This window comes from Mustela nigripes, chromosome 7 (genome assembly GCF_022355385.1).
Source record: "Mustela nigripes isolate SB6536 chromosome 7, MUSNIG.SB6536, whole genome shotgun sequence".
In the NCBI taxonomy this organism is placed as follows: domain Eukaryota; kingdom Metazoa; phylum Chordata; class Mammalia; order Carnivora; family Mustelidae; genus Mustela; species Mustela nigripes.
In genome coordinates, this window is record NC_081563.1 from 76,270,675 (window position 1) to 76,290,511 (window position 19,837).

At 48.6% G+C, this 19,837-nt stretch overlaps 1 protein-coding gene across 2 annotated transcripts in view; it reads right to left on the reverse strand.

Moving 5' to 3' along the window:
- Positions 1-19,837, reverse strand: part of THADA (THADA armadillo repeat containing) — a 324,408-nt gene that overhangs the window by 32,566 nt on the left and 272,005 nt on the right. For both annotated transcript variants that reach the window (XM_059406207.1, XM_059406206.1), the window contains exon 36: positions 18,246-18,377. In XM_059406207.1, the coding sequence (XP_059262190.1) occupies positions 18,246-18,377 (132 nt within the window). The remainder of the gene's footprint in view (positions 1-18,245; positions 18,378-19,837) is intronic.

Below are 19,837 nucleotides of genomic sequence, written 5' to 3' on the forward strand. Positions count from 1 at the left end.
CTCTCCCAAATGGCACTGTCATTTACAGGTCTGCTTCCCACATAGGAAGGCACCTTCCGGGTCATGCTGGGTGGGGGAGAGCAGGGTTAGGGGAGAGTAGGGATAGAGAAACAAGGGCAGGGAGAGAATGGGAGAAATATAGACATCAGAGGAGCCCAGAGCTGTGACTAGAAAACAGGTTCTGACTTGGTGGAAGCTCAGAGAATTGCCCCACCCCCAAACTGTTTTGGGGAGGAAACCAGAATGAGGTTGCCTTCAAGAGTATGCTTCATCGGGAGAGGCAGGGAATGGAAGCAGAAGGCCACTGGGGCCCTAGTTATTAGCTGCAAACCATGGTCTTCGCTATCAGAGGTGGCCTCTTGCTGGGAATGAGTCCCGTGATCAGTCACAAAGAGGAGAGAGCCCTCCTCTGCTCTGTACGCTGCTCAGGGCAACTGGACCCAATGCCAAAGGCTAAGCTTTAGGCAAGTACAAGAGACTTCTGAGCTCCTTCTCCACTGACTGGGTCAATTTCACAGGATTCCTTTGGTCCCTACTTCAGTCTCTCCCACTCCCGCCTTCCCTGCTGGCTTCTATCTTAGGAAGATGCATGTGAATTCATTCTGGAAATGGGAGAGCTTTTTTCTCACTCAAGGTGAATGAAGGTCAATGATTCACACAGTTAAAAATGAACTTAAGGCCACCTATCACTAAAAGGAAAATGAAAAACACACAGTTAAATTCACCTGCTATTTAAATTACAGCAAGGAACATAAAACCTTATTTAGTCATTATAACCAACACTCAAATACGTAAACTTTAATGACATGTTATGGGCCAGCGAGAGCAAAATGAGGAAAAAAGGGGGAGAAGTGAGGGCAGGGGAAAGCCACAGACTAAAAGAGAGGAAGACAGGAGGCAGGAAGGGAGGTGAAGCTCAGAAGCAGGGCAGCGAATGAGAGGAGGGAGAGGCACAAATAGGGGGATGGGGGCGTTTAGGAGGTTCTGGGTGTGAGGGGACTTGTAGGTACCAATTACTTAAACTCCTGCTGATCTTTATTCTTAAACTTGCAGACGCCCCGTCTTGGAATGTGCAAAAGCCCACTGGAGGAAACCCAGTTAAATTTGAACTTTAGATAAATAATGGATAACTTTTTATCATAAGTATATCCCAAATATTACATGGGGCATACTTACACAGAAAATAGCATTTGTGGTCCATCTGAAATTCAGATTTATGAATTTGAGTATTTATCTGCTAAATCTGGGAATCCTACACTGGAGGTCAAACCACTCTTTGGACCAAAGCCCCACTGGCCAGGCTAGTATTTAAACTGAGAGTAAGGGTGGGGAAATAAAGTTGAAGACCACTTTTAAAAATGAGCAGTGAAGCAGCATAGAGGTTTTGCTAGTAGGATAGAAATTGGCAACTGGAAGATATCAATCCTTAAGCTTTCTCCTCCTTGAGTTATTTCTTGCTAGTCTTCTCCTCCAGTACATCTGAGGCTGTTGGCCCCTCTCCCTGCCAAGGGTTACAGAGACTAAAAAGAGTACCTCTACATAGAGATACATTGGGATTGTGGGTAACATGGCCGGTGTGGGGACTTCTGAGGGTTCTGGAAGATTCTGGAGGTCCTTAGGTGAAGCGCAAGTTTGCAGACACTAAGGAACAAGTAAAACCAAAACAAAACATAGTCTAACAGTTCTGGGTGCTAAAAAAAGAAGAAAAAAAGCCTTTTTTTTTTTTTTTTTTTTTTTTTAAGTAGGGCTTGAACTCACAACCCTATCAGAACCTGAGCTGAGATCAAGAGTGGGACACTTAACCAATGGAGCCACCCAGGTGTCCCCTAAGAATAAAATCTTAAGCTCAATTTTAATCACTGTAACTTTCCGAATGACAGGACTGAGCCCATGCCACCAGGTTCATGGGACAGGGGTAATGAGACTGCCCTGGACCAGACCAGAAGCTCCAGGTTCACACAATGCTTGTTACGAGGACGCAGGGTGATGTTGGCGGGGGCTATCGCTGCTGCCCTTGCAAAGGGGCCGAGAGGTCATCTCAGGGTTGAAGCAGAAAGAGTTGCCAAGCCTGAGTCCTGATCCAGGGCCTCTGGGCAGGTGGCGACAAGGTTACAAATCACAACTGAGAAGGCACGTGCTCTTTCACTCACTACAGCCCCTGCTCTTTACTGAGATTGTGCACCCAGCAGACTCACTCACTTCTGCCCCATGCCAGGGCCCTGTGGCCCAGAGACTGCAATTCATAACATATAGCCACCTAGACTTAAAAAAATTATGTATTTATTTAAAATAATAATTATTTTTTCAGATAATGCCATGCCATGGGTCCCTTTCACCTCAGCTCACACAGATCTACTCCATTATTTATAACCGCCTCATGGTGTGTGCGTGTATCAAGGTTTCTTTAATCCTTCGAGTTGTTCACATATTTTTGCCCATGTGTGCATAGTACTGGAAGATAAATTCCTCTGGAATTACCTGAATCAACTGGCAAAAACATTAAAAAATCTCTAAAGAGTCCATTAAGCTCCCTCCAAAAATGCCCCAATTTACGGCCGCAGGAAGACGTGGGGAGAACGACCAGATGGTGTTGTTGGTTGGTGTTTCTTTATCATTAGCCAGGATGAGCATGTTCTGTCCTAAGTGTACTATTCTCCACTGTGTTTAATTCCACAAAGTGCTGGGTTTTTATCTCTTGCCTCTATTTCCACTATCTTCACTTAATTGATTTTGAGAGATTTGCCTGTATATTATTATTATTTTTTAAGATTTTTATTTATTTTGTGTGTGTGTGTGTGAGAGAGAGAGAGAGAGAGTACTCAAGCAGGAGAGATGCAGACAGAGGGAGAAGCAGGCTCCCCACCAAGCAAGGAACCTGATGTGGGGCTTGATCCTAGGACTCTGGGATCATGAAATGAGCCCAAGGCAGCCGCTTAATCAACTGAGCCACCCAGGCGTCCCTTTCTGTATATTATAGAGGACACTCTGCTTGTCTAAGATACTGCAAGGATGTCCTCTGAGGACAGGTTCATCTGCTGACACACTGACAGCCTTTTCATCTGTTTGGGTCTGAAAGGAGTCTTTTAATTTTTGTTCTGTCACTGGCAGAACTTATTTAAATTGTGTATAAATATCCAAGTGGTGCTTTTGTTGTTATATTTTTATTTTAAATGTCTAGTTTGCTTGCAATTTGGTTAGCATATGACCTAAAAGATTCCTACCTTTTGGAACTGAGATTTTTCTTAGGGGCCCAAGATGTAATCCATTTTTGTACATGTTTTATACCTATTTGAAATGGATGCTCTGTCTGCAGAGTGACACACATTTAAGCTTTTAAATATGGCATTCATGTCCTTTATAACCTTATTTATGTTCGGTCTGCTTGGCCTCATAAATCTGGGAAAGGTAGGTTCAGGTATCCCACTACAGTGGTAATGTTAACAATTTCCCCCTAATATGTCTTACAGTGTTTTTTGGAGGTGGGAGGGCAGGTTTGGATGTTATTGGCCTGCTGTACAAAGGTTCATACCTGTCACATGTTCTTTGTGGATCATACCCTTTCATCACCATCACTGTCCAATCCTCCCCTTTCTGTACAGCTTTCTACTTTTTTGTCCAAAATTTTAGTCTGCCCAATTCTCCTACTGCCATCTCTTTCTTTTTGTTGTAATTCGCCTGGCATAGTTCTGTTCGTCCCTTTGTTTTCGACCATTCCTATCATTTCAGGTGTAACTCTTGTATCAATGTGGCAGGTAGCTTAGATGAGCTCCTTCCTTAGTAGGAGAACTCTAGGTGATGTGCCCACGCCAAGAGAACACATTTCTTGGCACATCTTGCAGCTAAACAGGACCACGTCACTAAGCTGTAGCCAGGGACAGGAACACAGAAGTGCACTGTGGGACTTTGGGAGGGCCTCCTCAAAGGGAGAGGGTTGGAGCTCTTCACTGCTCTCTTTTCTTCCCCTTCTTCTCATGGGTATTGAGGATGGGCTGGTGAATGCTTCTAGCAGCCACCTGGGATCAGGGGGTGTCCTTGAGCATAGAAGCCGCATGTCAGGATAGCGAAGCAGAGATTCACAGGAAGCCTGGGCCGGGGGCCTAATGACTGAGAGCCTCTGATTAGCCTGACTCCTCCTTAGAGACTACATAAAATTGAGAGAGAGAAACTTCCTCTATTTTGGCTTTTCTGGTACCTATAGACACCAGGACTCCCAAAAGATACATCAGATTTTGCTCCCCACACTTTGTGGGAAAAGCTCAATTTAAGTTATGGTCGTTTTTCCTTAAATATTTGGGTCTCAATTCCTATTACAGTGTTATTAGTCATCGCATTAAAATGCTTAACAAACATATGTGGGCATTTGTCTCTCTCTTTCTCTTTTTTAAAGACTCTACCCTTACATAATTTTTATACCTAACACGGGGCTTGAACTCACAGCTCTGAGATGAAGAGTCTCGTGCTCCTCTGACTGAACCAGCCAGGTAGCTCTGTGCAATTATTTCTGAAGAGATTTCCTTTAGGGTCTTTCTGCTCTGGGTCGGGTCCTTTGACCAGCTGCATCGACATCATCTGGGAGCTGGTAAGAGATGCAGAATCTCGTGCCCTTTCTAAACGTATTGAATCCAAAGCTCATGTCATGAGATCCGCAGATGTCCTCATGTCATGAGACTGGAGTGTGGGACACCAGTGGTGTCCCTTCCCCTCCTCTGGGTGATGTGTGGTGATCTGGATTCTTACTAATGGCCAAGTCCTCAGCAGGCATTTCAGGCCCGTGAAGTGGCTGGCCCTCACCTCTCCAGTTTTGCTCTCCTTCTATCTGCCTTGCACTCCCATTCTCCACTCCTTCTGAGGGCTGCTTCCATAGTTCCTCAGGCATGTCACGGCACGCCCTGGGCACATACTCAGCCCTCTCCTGGTAGCCACCTCTCTCCCTTAGCATAAGTCCAGTTTTATCCCGGGAGCCGTGCCTGCGCTCGGAGGTGATGGGTCTAGCCCCTTCTCATACCTTTGTAGCCCAGATGGCCACCTACACAGACCAGGCCAAGGAGACGTACAGAGCTGGGCTTTAGAGGACATTTTTTCTTCCTGGATGAAAATTAGCTTGAGATAAGAGAATTTTATGTTCTTCCTCCTTCTTCCTACCTAGAATGTTAGGGTGATGACTGAATGAGGAACCATAATCTTGTAACCATGAGAACAAGCATGAGGTCAAATGCCAACTTGTTGAGCATGACAAAGTAGAAAGAAAGAGCCGGGCTTTGGAAATCTGTTTCTTTGTCCCCTCTACCTCCTTTCTCTTCTCATCTGCTCCAAACAGACCCTTCCCTTCAGCTCTCTTCTAGCTGATATCACGTGGAATTAAAGTATATTTTAGCCCATTAGCTATATTATACTCTATTCCTTATTTTTAATTTATAGTGACAGCTACATTAGGCCTTTCCTTATAAATATCACCCATCTTCCCAGATCTCCCTACCCACCGAATCCACCACTCAAGAATGAGAACAGTGGACTTTCAGTTCTCTGAGACTTGGAAATTATTAGCTCTGATCTAGGCCAATCTCCCCTCCCTCTCCCATCCCCAGGTGGCCAGCCCTCATTCTTATAAGCTAATGTCAGGGGGCACTTTGCCTGTTGGGACTGGTATTTTTAAATTTCTGTGGTTTCTGGGGAGTAGATGTCATAAAATGGAGTGAAAAGAAATGGAAGTTTGAAATTTGGTGAACTTTCCCCTGCCCTGTACATGTGAATAATGACTTGCTGATAGAAGCGGCTTTTTCAAAGATGAGAAACCATCTAAGATTTATGGACGAGTCTATTCAAAAAGAACCAGTGCTGCTCGCAGCCAAGGTGGAAATGTCAGGAGATTCCTAGATCTATTCTGGTTGGAGGAAGGGAAGGGCAGAGAGGAGCCTGAAGGAAAAGAAGGAAAAAAGATAACAGAAGGGGCTGGAATTGGCCAGGGAAGAACACGAGGAGGAAGTCAGCACTTGGAAAGACTTTTTATGCCTGTTGTGTAAGTTCCACGGTAACAAGAATGTGACGACCATTTCCACCGAACGGGGGCAATCAAATAAACATGGCTGCTTTGCCGGCACTGTTTTTACGTGCCTTCGCCAATGGTGAGGGACGATAGGGGCCGGGACAACTGTACACAAGGAGATGAATGAACCCTTTACAGGAACCTGGGAATTCTGCTTCGCAGTGTTCTGACCTCTTATTGTGTGTGTGCTTGGGAAGCCACTAGAAAAACAGTCCTGACAGTTTCTCAGGGTCAAATCTATAAATCTTGGGCAGATTTCTGCTCCTTACCGGACCAGTGACTTACAGCAAATGCTGTCCCCGATCATTCCCATCCCTCCCGTCCCTCCCGGAGAGGCCAGGGGTGGTGGCAGAGCCCTACTGGGAGCAGTCCCCACACTGTGCATCTGGATAGCCTCCTGTGTCTTGTGGGTGCAGAGCCAACATTTCTGAGTGTATACTTTATAACCGCAGTTTCAAAGTACAAAAATAGAGTGTGAAAAATAAAAACAGAACGCAGAAGCAGAGCCTCGGCCACCCCGCTGGTTAGAGAGGTTAGAGAAATAATAAAACGAGAGCAACCCAATTGAAAACTTGAAGAGGGCTCACTTGCCCTGGCAAGGAGAATTCCAGAGCCAGACTTGTGCACACCCCCCTAAGTGCTGAAGGCAGCTCGGCTCCCACTTAAAACGTCTGTTATCACTCCTGTCTCCCCTGGAGAGTTATTTATGAAGCAAGGTTTCCTGGCCACGCTGCCAAGCAAGGCATCTTTCACAGGCACCAGCCCAGGCAGGAGGAGCTGAATGAAAAGTCCACAAAGGCTGTGGGTCGAGGTGCTGCTCACTTCTGCTTCTTCAAACACACCCAAGCTGTAACTCAAAACCCAAAAACAACCCGAATCCTTTTCCAAACAAAAACCAAATCTTTTATGTCAGGTTCCATATATTTTCCTACCTCCAGTCCCCATGCAAGCTTCCCTCCACAGCAGAAATCAATTTGCTCAACAGAGTAAGTCCTGCAGAGTTTTCCTTCTCAAAGCTCTCATTTGGAACAGATTAAGGAGGACGGGGCAAGAATATGATTTTTTTTTTTCTTCTACTTTTGAAACAAATTAACGCACTTGAGACTTGGAGGCAGACCATTGTGTTCTTATGACAGGCTTTTAAAAGAAGAGGCGAATTTCATTTTCTGGTATATTTTCTGCTTGGGGAGCCCCTGCCAACCCATCCTAATTAATTAATGATTTATTATTTTTTTAAGCAGGCTCAATGTCCAGTGGGGCTTGAACTCACAACCCTGAGATCAAGCACTAAGCTGAAATCAAGAGTCGGATGCTCAACTGACTGAGCCACCCAGGTGTCCCCAACCCATCCCAATTTAGCCTGACTCTGAAGGCCCAGAGCTGGATCACTGGGCACTCTGGGGGCTCCCCATGAGGCTGGGCAGGGGCCTCCCACCCAAACGTAGCTGCTCACCTCAAATCCCAGGCACACATCCATCCCCCAAAACCATGCTTTAAGAGCAATAGGTCAGCCTGACGTGAGTTAGCCGAGAATTTAACACATCCAGCTTCACTGTGATGGAGAACCAGCCTTTCAGATTACAGTGTGGGTGGGATCCTAACCAAGAAACAGCAGGAGAGCTAAACAGTGTGTATCTGACCAAAAGATAGATAGAGAGACAGAGACAGAGAGAGACAAAGGCCTGGAGGCTTTGTGAGAAAAGAGGGCCTGGGGGCCGCTTGGGGGCCGGGCCTCTGGAATGAGCAACATTTCTGTTAAGTAGATGACACATTAGGCACAGGGCCAATATGGGTTGAAGCACAGAGAGAGAAGGCGCAGGGAGTGTGGGAATAGATGGCCTCGGGGCTCTCTCCTCCGCGGTCCCGTTCTTGGGTCTCTTCTAAGTGTGCTCTCCCCCACCTCCCCATTAAATAGGTATCTTTCTAGTAACTTCTGGCTCTGGGTAATGCAACCGCAAAGCCTGGTGTCTTGTTTTCTAATGAAGTTTTTTGTTTTCTGTGTGTGTTTTTTTGCATTTTGGGTGTTGTGTGTGGTCTGAAGAAACGTAATGGGGATAAGCAACTAAACTTGTCAAGTTGGTAAACAAATGGGAATGAAAATTCTTATTGTTGACTACCAACTACTGCCTTTTCTTATAAAATGGTTCTGAGAGCTACTAAAAAAAATATGGATGTCAATAAAGGGAAACCTGTTGACTTTAGCTGGGATAAAAGCTGAGAGGGCAGAGGCCCAACAGCTAAGGCCAGAGGCTCTACTGGATTTATCCGAGTCCCCAGCTGTTAGCAAGCAGCCAAAACTCTCCAGAAACTCACTAATGAGTGCCTGTGTGAAAGTAAGAAGGTGGGAAATGGCTAGAAGTGAAGGTCCTATCTCCCCCAATCCATTCGTCCCTCCTTGCACAGAAAATAGATCTCTCGGCTGCATACATGTCCACTTAGCTCCCATCCGTGAGCTTCCTTTGCTGAGCATTGTGGCCCGTGACTAAGCCCTGGGTGATGAGACACCCCCGGAGCTGGTATCTGTAATGTCTAGGTGGGCGTTCCCTTCCCTCCTCCCCACTCACTGGACTGCGGCTTTGCAGTGGAAGGGCAACTGCCAAGTCGGATCCTGAGGGGGACGGAGCCACCCGAAAATGGCAGAACACCAAGAAAGAAGGTGGGGGGGTTCCCTGGTGATTGCAGACCACCACAGCGGCATACTGAGCCTTTTCTTTTTTTTGAGAGAGAGAACCTGCATGCGCCAGTGGGAGTAGGGGGTGGGAGGGGCAGAGGGAGCAGGAGAGAGAGGGAATCTTAAGCAGGCTCCAAGCTGAGTGTGGAGCCTGATGTGGGGCTTGATCTCATGACCCTGAGATCATGACTTGAGCTGCAACCAAGAGTCGGTGCTTAACTGATGGAGGCCCCCGGGCACCTCATGAGCCTTTTATGTGAGGAGGGCGAAAGAAGCTGCTACCTCTTTTTTTTTTTTTTAAGATTTATTTATTTATTTGACAGAGAGATCATGAGTAGGCAGAGGCAGGCAGTGGAGGGACAAGCAGGCTCCCCGCTGAGCAGAGAGCCCGATGCGGGGCTTAATCCCAGGACCCTGAGATCATGACCTGAGCTGAAGGCAGAAGCTCAACCCACTGAGCCACCCAGGTGCCCCAAGCTGCTACCTCCTTTAAACCACTTTTAACTTGGGTCTCCAAGTCTTCCAGGTGCCAGATCTATACCCTGACTAAAAACACCAGCGGCTTCATGCTTGAGATCCCAAGAAAATACTTCAGAAAGTCTATCTTAAGATAAGACTACAAAGTAAGACCCTTGGTGGTACTCTATTAACTTGAGTATTTTGGCTGGAGGTGGGGGTGAGTGGTGAAGGGGAGTGTAGGGGGAGGCAAGCTGCAGTCAAGGCCAACCTTTGTCTCCAATTCTCACTTGATGCTCTCTGCCTTTGCTTTCCCAGACCAGCTTTACAAGAAACCACTTTTCAACACCTGGATTACCAAACAACACAAGGATTTCGCACTCAGATGATGTCTGAATGACCGGCCAAAGCGTATCTCCTCGCAATCCCATCTCCTCATGACATCGGTGTACATGTTCACATCCAAACTGCTTCTGCGTCTTCTTTACAGAGAGCCCCCCTGAAAGGCGTCCAGATTTACAACACACCGGCCCACACGTGTATCCAAAGGTACTCACACACATTGCACGTGTGCAGGTAAGACTACTTCCTGTCACCACCAGAGCCACCTCCCATTCTGTTCTGCCTGCAGGAGCTTCTGCCCAGTGGATTCCTGTGCTCAAAGGAGAGCCGCTGGAGCAAGGAAGCCTGGGCAGTCAAGCTCAGAGACTTGAGAACCAAACTTTGGGGTTTCGTGGGCAGAATGAGAGCTTTCCTCTGATGTTACCCTTTGTTCCTCTTGGGATCACAGCAGGATGCTGAAGAATGAAGGGCTGCTACAGTGCCCAGATGTACTTACTTGGGCAGTTAGGTCTGACCCTCATTTGGTTTTGGGGACCAGAGGAAGAAGGAGGTCATCCTCTGGCCAGTCTGCAGGTGACTAGATCTGGGCGGGAAAAGGGGTCATGTGCCCGGGTTGGTGTGGATGAAAGGTGTGGAGGGAGGGCACTCCCTGAGGAGGTGGGGTGGGAAGAAGGAGGTGCGGCTGGCCGGTCTGGGGATGAAGATGGGGATCCATCTGGTCACCCTGACACAGAGGTAATGCTAACTCCTGAGACTGGCTTAGGGTCCAAAAGGACGACTGTTTGCAACCATTGGAAAAGGAATCCTGCACCGTGGTGGGGCCTGAGGAAAATTTAGGCTCCTGATGTTGGAAAAGGAAAGCACAGAGATCAGAACTGAGGCCAGACCAGCAGAATAAGGATGGCCGGGCTCTGGGCTTGCCCTGACAAAGCACATCAGTGTCAGAGGGCCTAAGCCTCAGACTGTGGGCTTATCATCACCCTCTGGGTCAGTCACCTTGGGCTCAGGGAGCTTGGCTTTCAGGAGCAGCAACAGTGGAGGCAAAATGATGCAGAACTGACCCTCATTTCCTCGAGAGAAACCCACTGTTGTCTCTCTGGGCTTAGTCATCGGGAGGTCATGGAAACAATCCCATCACCCCAGCAACCAGGCCTGGCTAGGGTACTCAGCGGCGGGGGCAACCTGCTCCCAGATTTAAGACAGGAGCATTAGTTAGCATCTGCGTTTGCACGTCGGGGGCCAGCTGCCAGTGACGCATTCGCCAGGATGCAGGTGAACGTCACGACCAGGCTTCCAGGGACGCAGTGACGGGGAAGGCATTTTGGTGTGTGGTGAGTGAGGCTGCGCTGGGAGAAGAGAGAACCGGCTCCTGACAGCCTCCCTCCTCCAACAGCTGTTTCCCTGTTTCCCTTCACCCTCCGCTGGCGAGCTGCCAGGGGTTCACCTGGGAGTTAAAACTGCAGTTCCCACCTTGTTGTGTTTCCTCCCCTACTGACAATACGGATGGACACCCAGAGGCCTTGAGAGGGAGGCCCAGGAGAAAGCAAGGCTGAGGGGTCAGGGCTCACTGCAGGGTGTGGTTTTACTGCTGGGAGATGCCTGGTTTCGTAGAACACTCTGTTCTTCCCACCCCTCTGATGCTGGAGTTCCTCCAGGCCCTCTTTCCAAGGCAGCGTTCCCTCTCCTCTGTGCCTACTGCACAGCTCCTACCTCATCCCCTGACCCCATCCCGGCAGTCCAGATTATTCTCAAGGGTGCCCCCACATTTCTGTCACTTCTCGAAGTTGAGGCCTGAGGAGCAGTAGAAAGGAGCGCTGCTCTGTGTCTCAGTGAACCTGGGTTCACTTTTTCTCACTAATTATGTGACACTTGGGAAATAATTTACCTTCCCTCGCCTTTGGTCTCCACATCTAAAACCCTCAAGTCCCGCGATCTCCTCCCTTGAGGATCCTTGGGAAGGGGGTACAAATCAGCCTTGAAGTAGGACCTCCTGCTACCTCCCACAGTCCCACCCTCACCACCCCTACTCCCACTGCCCTCCTCAGGGCAAGCTTTATCTGAGCTCTTGGGTCCCCAAGACATTTTCCTGGGTTGATTCTCATGTCTTCTTTTCAAATACAACAGTGAATTTAGAAGACCTTCAGCATCCCTCTTCAGTTAACTTCTCAGCTCTAAACCTAGAGGGCTGGGTTTTGAGTCCCCTTCTTGTGTCAGAGGAAGTGCTGAATGTTCAAGGCCTTTGTCCCTCTGGACCCTGGGCTCCATCACCGCTCGACACTTGTCTTCCATGGGACCCGGGGTCCACTGCTTCAAGTCCCTGACCTTCAGCTGATTTGTATTTAAAATGGAGGCAAAAGTAAAATATCTCAGAGTGGCTGTGAGAATTGGAAGAAGCCAAGAGTGCCCTGCTGGGTGATATTCTGCATCACCCTCGTCCTGCCACTGGAGGAGACCACCAGAAGAGGCCCCAGGAGGAAGGGGCCTCTGTCCTCAGAGAGGCTGCCACCAACTCTAGGCATTCCAGATGGTTCCATTTGGCACTGGCACCCGTCCCCTGACGGGGGTCAGGCAGGCCCCTGACAGGCCCGAGGATCAACTAGCACTCTCCCCTGGCTGGTCACATCCCTGCCTCAGCAGGTGCTCCATCCATTCCTTATTAAATTACTGTCTCTGGGAAGACCTGGGGCCTGAGGTACCAGACAAGCTCGCAGCAACAAGGACCCGCCACCTCGAGGCAATTTCATCACAAAGAGAATCCAAAGAGCTCTACCTCCCTTGTCTTAGGTTGATTCTAAAAACACTGATCTCTCTACTGTGTTTAACTACTGTGAAGAACACATTCGTTCATTCCTTCATCCAACTGATCATCCCAGCAGTGATTTTTTTGCGGCGCATCTGTTACGTGCCAGGTTCTGGGAATATAGCAGCAAGCAGAAGAGACAAAAATCTTGCCCTCTTGGAGCTTCTATTCTGGTAGAGGGCCACTAAGAACAAAGTAAACAGACAGTAAAATAAGACTGTGAAAGGACTACACGGAGTGTTAAACCAGCAGATGAATGAATGGGTGGCTACTCTAAGCTGGGTGGTCAGGCCGGCTCTCTGCGGAGATGACACTAAAACAGAGATTGAAACCACAGGAAGGTTAGCTGGGTGGGACCAGGGAAAACCATTCCAAGAGGTGGGAGTGGCTAGTGCAAAGGGCCTAAGGCTGGCATGAGCCTGGCAAGTTAAAAAAACCTGAGGGAAGCTGGAGTGGCTGGAGCAGAGAAAGATAGGGAGCGAGCACAGCAGATGGGGTTGGAGAGGCAGGGATGAGGTCTGGTACAGCTTTATATGTCACTTTAGGAGCTGGCTTTTATTCTGAGAAAGAAGGGAAGCCAAGGGAGAGCTCTCAGTGTGATGGCAATGTCATCTGACTTACTCCCTGAAAAGAGCCCATTACTGGCCTCCTGGGCAAGGGATGGCAGGTAGGTAAGAGCAGAGGCAGGAAGGCCTAAAGGGTCGTTTTGCAGAAGTCCAGGAGAGAGCTAATGGCGGCTTACACCAGCGCATGAAACAAGCCTGGAGGACAGGCAATTTATAACTATTTCTTAAACAAATATGCTTGATGTCACCAGTTTTGCCCTCATACTTAAACGGTAAGAGAAAAAGCTGTGGACCATCTAGGCAGGCATGAAAGGGGGATTGAGAAAAACAATTCAGAATTTTAAAACAGCCCAAAAGCAATGATAGAGGCAGGTCAAGCCTGGAGAAGGTGTGCAAGTTCATTCTCCTGTAGTGGTTCTCTAATTTGGGCCATTCTGCTCCAGAAAAATGTCCTTGGTACATACACATCAGGTGACACTCGCGGAGCAGAAAGACCTCTACGTGGGACAGGCTCTGGCACCACAGCACGGGAGACACAGTGTGGGGACAGTGCCTGTGGCCAGGTTAGGAAGAAGCTGGAGGGAGGCAGAGGGAAGAGGGAGGCCATTCTGAGGGCTCATCTTCCAGGACCACCTGGGAATTCCCAAGAGCACAGGCCTCCCCCCAGGGATGAGGCTGGGTGGGCAGGCGAGCCTTGGCTTTCAGTTCTGGAAGTTCCGGGGGTGAAGCTGCCCGTGACTCAGCTCAAGCCCCACGGCTCTGGGGCTTTGCTGACCAGCCGTCACTGCAGGGCCACTGTGTAATGTCAAAGTGACCCAGCCTCCCTCCCGGCTTGCTCAAGGCTTGGAACCTCTGAGATGTGTCAGTGCTGTCGTGCCAACTCCTGGGCTCTGCATGGGAAGCAGCTGTGCATGGATGCATGTGTGCGAGCAGGCAGGGGTATGGGTGCTGGGGGATGAACATGGTTTGGGGGAAATGGGGCAGACGTTAGGTCTTCTCCACCGTGCCTTAGGCCAGATGACTTGTAATTCTGCCCATCAAACTACCCGCCAATAGCCCTATACTCTAACGTCTGAGTCTCAACTTTTCTACCTTCTGCTCCTGTCCCGCTCTTTCGCTTCCCTGGTAAGCTCTGCTGTGAATCTGGCGTCTCCGGGGGTCCCCGTGCCGAGCATAGACACTCTTGCCATACCGATGGGTGTGGGGTCTGAAGCCCTTCACATTTCTCCCCTGCTGCTTTTACCCAGAACTCTGTCAGCCTAACTTGAGAATCATACAAATTTAGTGACTTAAATGTACATATTGTCCAGGTTGGTCCCCTACAGCACCACCCCACGCCCACTGGAAGCCTGAGTGGAACCCAACGTGAATCCTGATGTGAACGGGACCGACGTAAGTGAGCTGCTCGGGTAAGAGTCAGGAGCCCAGCAAAGCAGGGGCCGCTGAGCTGATGTCTCCTGCTCTGGCAAGGACAGTAAGGTCAGGACAGGGAAAGGAGAAGGGGGAGCCCCACCTGAAACCTGCCTGTACCCTTTCTTGTCCTAGCTGCAAATTTCAGTCCCCCATTCCTGAGTCCAGAAAAGCCATTTCTGCTGTCCCTCTCGGTGGCTGACCTAGGAGTAGGGAGGTGGGGTAGGTTGTGCTTGCAAAGCTGAGGAAGCCTTGGGGGTGCCTGAGAATCACTGATGGGCTGCGGGTTTCTCCTTCCAGGTGACCGGGTGGGATGAAGCACATGCACGAGGTCAGCAGGCAAAAAATGTGGACAACAAATCCACCGTCACGAGGGCTACTGAGGCACGGGGCTGTCTCCAGGCAGCCCAGAATCATTACCCAATGGATGCCACAAATCCATAGCTGAAGCCAGCTGTGCACAAAGTGACATGCTGGGGACACAGTCTGAACGACTGGTTTGACGCTTGCCCCTTCCGTGTTTTCTAGTACTGGAGCTGTGGCCCAGGGTCACTGAGCAGTGTGCTGGGCAGGCCAGTGCATTCTGCTCCCACAGCAGAGGAAGGCCCCCTTTAGTCTTCTCATTTCCATTACCTAGTTCCCCATGGCCTAAGGAAGTCTCTGTCCCTGATCACAGTGCCCTGTGGCCTCTAAGCATGCTTCCTGACTCTTGGTAGTTTCACTTCCTAGAAGGTGAGGCTCAACTGTTACATTGGTGCCAGAGGCACGACTAGGCATTTCTCCAGTTACCTCGCAGGTCTGAGGCCTTGAAGCCTTCTCTGCTTTCCCTTCTCTCCCACCTCCCACCAGCACCCACAGTCTGCCTGCCATCCTGTCTCTACTGCCAGTGGCTTGCGACCCAGTCCCGGCTGGTCTCTGCGCCAAGATCTCCCTCCCTCCCCTGACCCAGGCCATCGTACACACTGCTGCTGGGAAAAGCCCCTCAAACTTGCGGCCCGAAAACACTGCTCCCCCATTTAAAAACCTCTCCAGCCTCCCATCACCTACAGAAGGAGGTCCTTAACTTGGGGTTCAGAATCACCCCAAGAGTGCATGCCCCTGCCTTTCCAGCTTTATCTTCCACCCCATTCCCCGGGCCTCAGGGTCCCCTGTGTTCTGGCCCCTCAGACCCCCAGGCAGCTCCCAAGTTCTCCCTGACTCCAAGTTCCCGCTCTAGCTGCTTCTGCATTGAAATGCTCCCATCTGTGCCCCATTTACCCCACCTTTTGGGCCAACTCCACTCTCAGGGACCTCCTTAGACCACATAAATCAAGATGCACCTTGCATGTCCCCACACACCCAGCACACTATCAGATAACGTACATGCAAAGCTCTCTGTCCACATCCAGCCCTTGTTTATAGGATGGGGTCGATGGGGTCTCAGAAGCAGGGAGTCCTTGTGTTTTATTATATTCTTAGGAGGAAAAGTGAGAATTAATTTTTTTTTTTTTACAATATTTAGCCTTCTCAAAGAAGACATTGAATATTACCACGATTTAATAGTAATATTTTACCATGGCATTCATTAGGCCATTGATGTGGGGACAAAATTAAGGACTTGTATTTTCGAGCTATTCAAGACTCCATAGTCATAACTTTGAACACCACAGAGCAAGCCATTAGTAATACAGTCTACCAAATCCCTGCGTGCTGGAGGAACGAGAAAAGTTACCACCAGTGGCTTGATATCCTCAAGAAATGTCAAAACAAGACAATATTGTTCTCAGCTGGCTGAACTTCTGAATAAAGTAAAAAATCAGAGGTGTACCTCTACCTTCAGCTACTTTTCAGTCCCAGATAGAAAGATGTGTATTTTTCGCTTGAGCAAATCAAGCTGTATTAGGGATTTCTGCCCCAGCGTTGCTACCAAGCCGAACAAGGAACCCATGAGGAAGTGCTGAGTGAGTGACATTACGTTGCTGAAACCTTTGAGGAACCTGGCTTGGGTTTGATTTTTGGGGACGTGAAAATTCACTCAAAATGAGTTAAAATGGGCAGGATGTTTTCATATAACTTAGGGGAGAGGAGTCATAGCAGGGGCTGAATTGTTGGGAAATCAGTTAGATGGTCTGGCAATATATCCTGTGTTGCTGTTTTCAAGTGGTGGAATTGGATTTAAAAAAACAACAACAACAAACTTTTTTTAAATTCTGAAAGAATTTCAAATATACAGAAAAGATGCAAGTATAGTAACTCCATATCTGGGTTTACTATTGACACTCACACGATTATTTTTCCTGAACGATTGAAGAGTATGTAGCAGGGGGCATCCCCCTTTGGTCCCTTAATATTTCAGTTCTGTATTTCCAGAGAACAAAATATTCTCTTACAAAACACAGTACAGTTATCAAATTCAGGAAATTTAATATTGATTTTAGTCTACAGATAATATTTCAATATTGTCAGTTGTTCCAGAAATTTCCTGTACGGCTTTTCATCTCTCTGGCACAGGAACTCTGGTCCAGGGTAACACACTACATTTCACTGTTGTAGAATCCTTGTCTTTTTCACACCTTAGATCCTCTTTCTATAGGCCAAAGTGGGGAATACAAAAACAGGTAGCCTTTTATATTTATTTCCCTCAGAGGCTTTTACACACGGATTTTTACATGTGAAAGGCATTCCATATGTAATTACTAGTTTGTATTTCTTGAGGAAAAATTCAAACTAGAAGGAGGAAGACCATGGTAATATACTTTTACTGTAAGTGAACTTGGAGAAATCCTGAAAGAAAGAAAAGTAGTCGGGTAACAACTCTCAAGATTAGGAGGGAATAAGTCCATTGGTGAATTCCGGTATGCTGTCCCCCTTCCCATGTTTGGTGCAGAGGGTCCTAGAGAAATCTCGTGAGTACTGTATTCTACCACCAAATATTTACTGAGCACTTGCTGGGCATTCTGTGTGTCCTTCTAAGGGAAACACGCAATTGGAAAAAGGAATGAATCACTCCTGGCAGAATTACAGATCCGGGAACTCTGACAGGCCAGGAAGGTGGAGGTGGGGGGCGGGGGGAGAGGGCTTCTTGCACATGACTCCCAGAATCAAGCTGTATGTCTTCCCACGAGAGGCAAAGCAGGTCCCAACCAAATCTGCTCTGGAGCAGCATCACCAAGAGATTATTAAAAATTCAGCTTCTTGTACCTACGCCATGACAACAGAGGACTCTAGAATGAGGAAGTTCATATTCCAAGGGGAGCCTCCAGGACCCCCAGCCACTGGGACGAGGAGCCCCGAGTCAGTTACAAACCCTGTATGGCTCCTCCCACTCCTATTTTGCGGTCTAGTGTGCTCAGCCTGGGATCTCTTGCCTCCAGGTGGTGTTCTGGCTTCTCTTTGGGATGGCTGACCCAAAAGTCCTTCCGACAACCCGAGTGCAGAGAATCCACGTCCACCAGAGCAGACAACCTCCCAGCTGGCTACTTGTCCAGAGGTGTGACCCTGCTTCTCCTCCCAGCTAACGTGACTCACAGTCATCTGTTTCTGTCACATGTGAAAACTAACAGAAGTAGAAAATGCTGGATCTATGATTCCCAGGTTATGTAACCACACAGATAATCACGACTGAGCCTTATTTAAAACGGATGACAATGTAATCAGCTAACAACACTGCTTATTAGATTTCTATCTTTGAAGACGATTTTCCTCCATGACGTCCTAGGCGTCAGAGGTCAGCAAACTATGGCTAGCAGATCAAATCTGGACAGCTGCCTGTTCTTGTCCATAAAGTTTTATCAGAACACAGTCACGCCCATGTTTACCTAGTGTTTAGGGCTGTTTTCCCACTAAAACAGCAGAGAGGAGACAGAAACCGAATGGCCAACAACGGCTAAAATATTCACTCTCTGGCTATGCACAGAAAAAGCATACAGGTACTGTCCAAGAGCCATAAGGCATAGCCGAACAGTAAGAGCGCCATACCTGTTGCTTGACAGGTGTTTCCCTGTGACATGGCGGTTACCACCGTTCCCGTGGCTGCATCTCTGACAGCCGGCTCCTCACTCTGCAGGAGGTTGAGGACACATCTCCAGAGAGTAAGAGTATCCTGCAATCCTGAGAAGACCAAAAGGAATTCAAATTACCTATGGTTCAATTTACAAGCAGGTACAGATACTGCTTTAAATCCTGGGGCTGGGGGTGAGGGGCGCCTGGGTGGCTCAGTTGGTCAAGCGTCTGCCTTTGGCTCAAGTCATGATCTCGGGGTCCTGGGATTGAGTCCCAGGTCAAACTCCCTGCTCAGCGGGGAGCCCGCTTCTCTCTCTCTCCATCTGTCTCTCCTCCATGTTCATGCTCTGTCTCAAACACAAATAAATAAAAATCTTTAAAAATCAATCAATCGGGCGCCTGGGTGGCTCAGTGGGTTAAGCCGCTGCCTTCGGCTCAGGTCATGATCTCAGCGTCCTGGGATCGAGTCCCGCATCGGGCTCTCTGCTCAGCAGGGAGCCTGCTTCCTTCTCTCTCTCTCTCTCTCTCTCTGCCTGCCTCTCAGTGTACTTGTAATTTCTCTCTGTCAAATAAATAAATAAAATCTTTAAAAAAAAAAAAATCAATCAATCAATCCGTGATGGACGAGAGCAGTGGTTAATGAGCAAAAGCCATTTCTTTCTTCGTGGGTATTTCAAGAGAGGAAGACTTGGTTGGCAGTCAGACTAACACTGGAAGAGAGAGGGCCCTAAGGGGTCAGGTTTGGAAATGTCTTTTGGGATGCAGGGGGAAGGCTTCTGGAGGCAAGCAGCCCTAGGCAAGGCCCACTGGAAGGTGTGGCCCAGCTGACTAAGCTGTCCACAACGGGCCCAGCTGTCCACAGTGACTCACGATTCTCAGGAATGAAACTGTATGCATCAAGAATGCTTTGGGGAAATGAGCCCAGTGTTGATTTGAGTGACTGCTTGAGCTTATAAATTCTGAAAGCAAAGTTTCAATCAAGATTACACTTTATGGGGGTGGGGGGAGTAGGTTCTGAAAAGGGCAGGGAACCACGTGGAATAGCCCATGCCACGTCCATGTGAGGGCCACCCTCTGACCACCATCTGTCCTGGCAGGAGCTTTGTGTGGTCCTAGGCGCTGCTGTGGACAATGGGACAGGAAAAGACAGTACATGTGCCTGAACAACAGCAAGGAATATCAAGTCGAAGACACAAGGCAAGGAGGAGTCAGGGGCAGAAATGGCCGGCTGTGCCTCACAGCAGGGAAAGATCATAGTGGACCAGTGTGTCAGAGCCAGACTTCAGGAGGGAGGGGACAGGTAGGCAGGGCCTCATAGAAAGCATGTGTGCTGTACAGGGGATGGGCCCAGGCTTGGGCAGGGGCACAGTGGGAGGCCCACAGAAGACCACCACTCACCACCCCTAGCCTTTCAATGGGGGACCTGCCCTGTCCTAAGAACTCCCCTTCGACTGTCCTCTCCCTCGTCTGCTCACAGAGAACCTGGGACCAGAGACACAGATGCATTAGTCATACCAGGAACAGCAACATTCTCTCTGGGGTTTCGCTTTCTCTTTTCTGTTATAAAT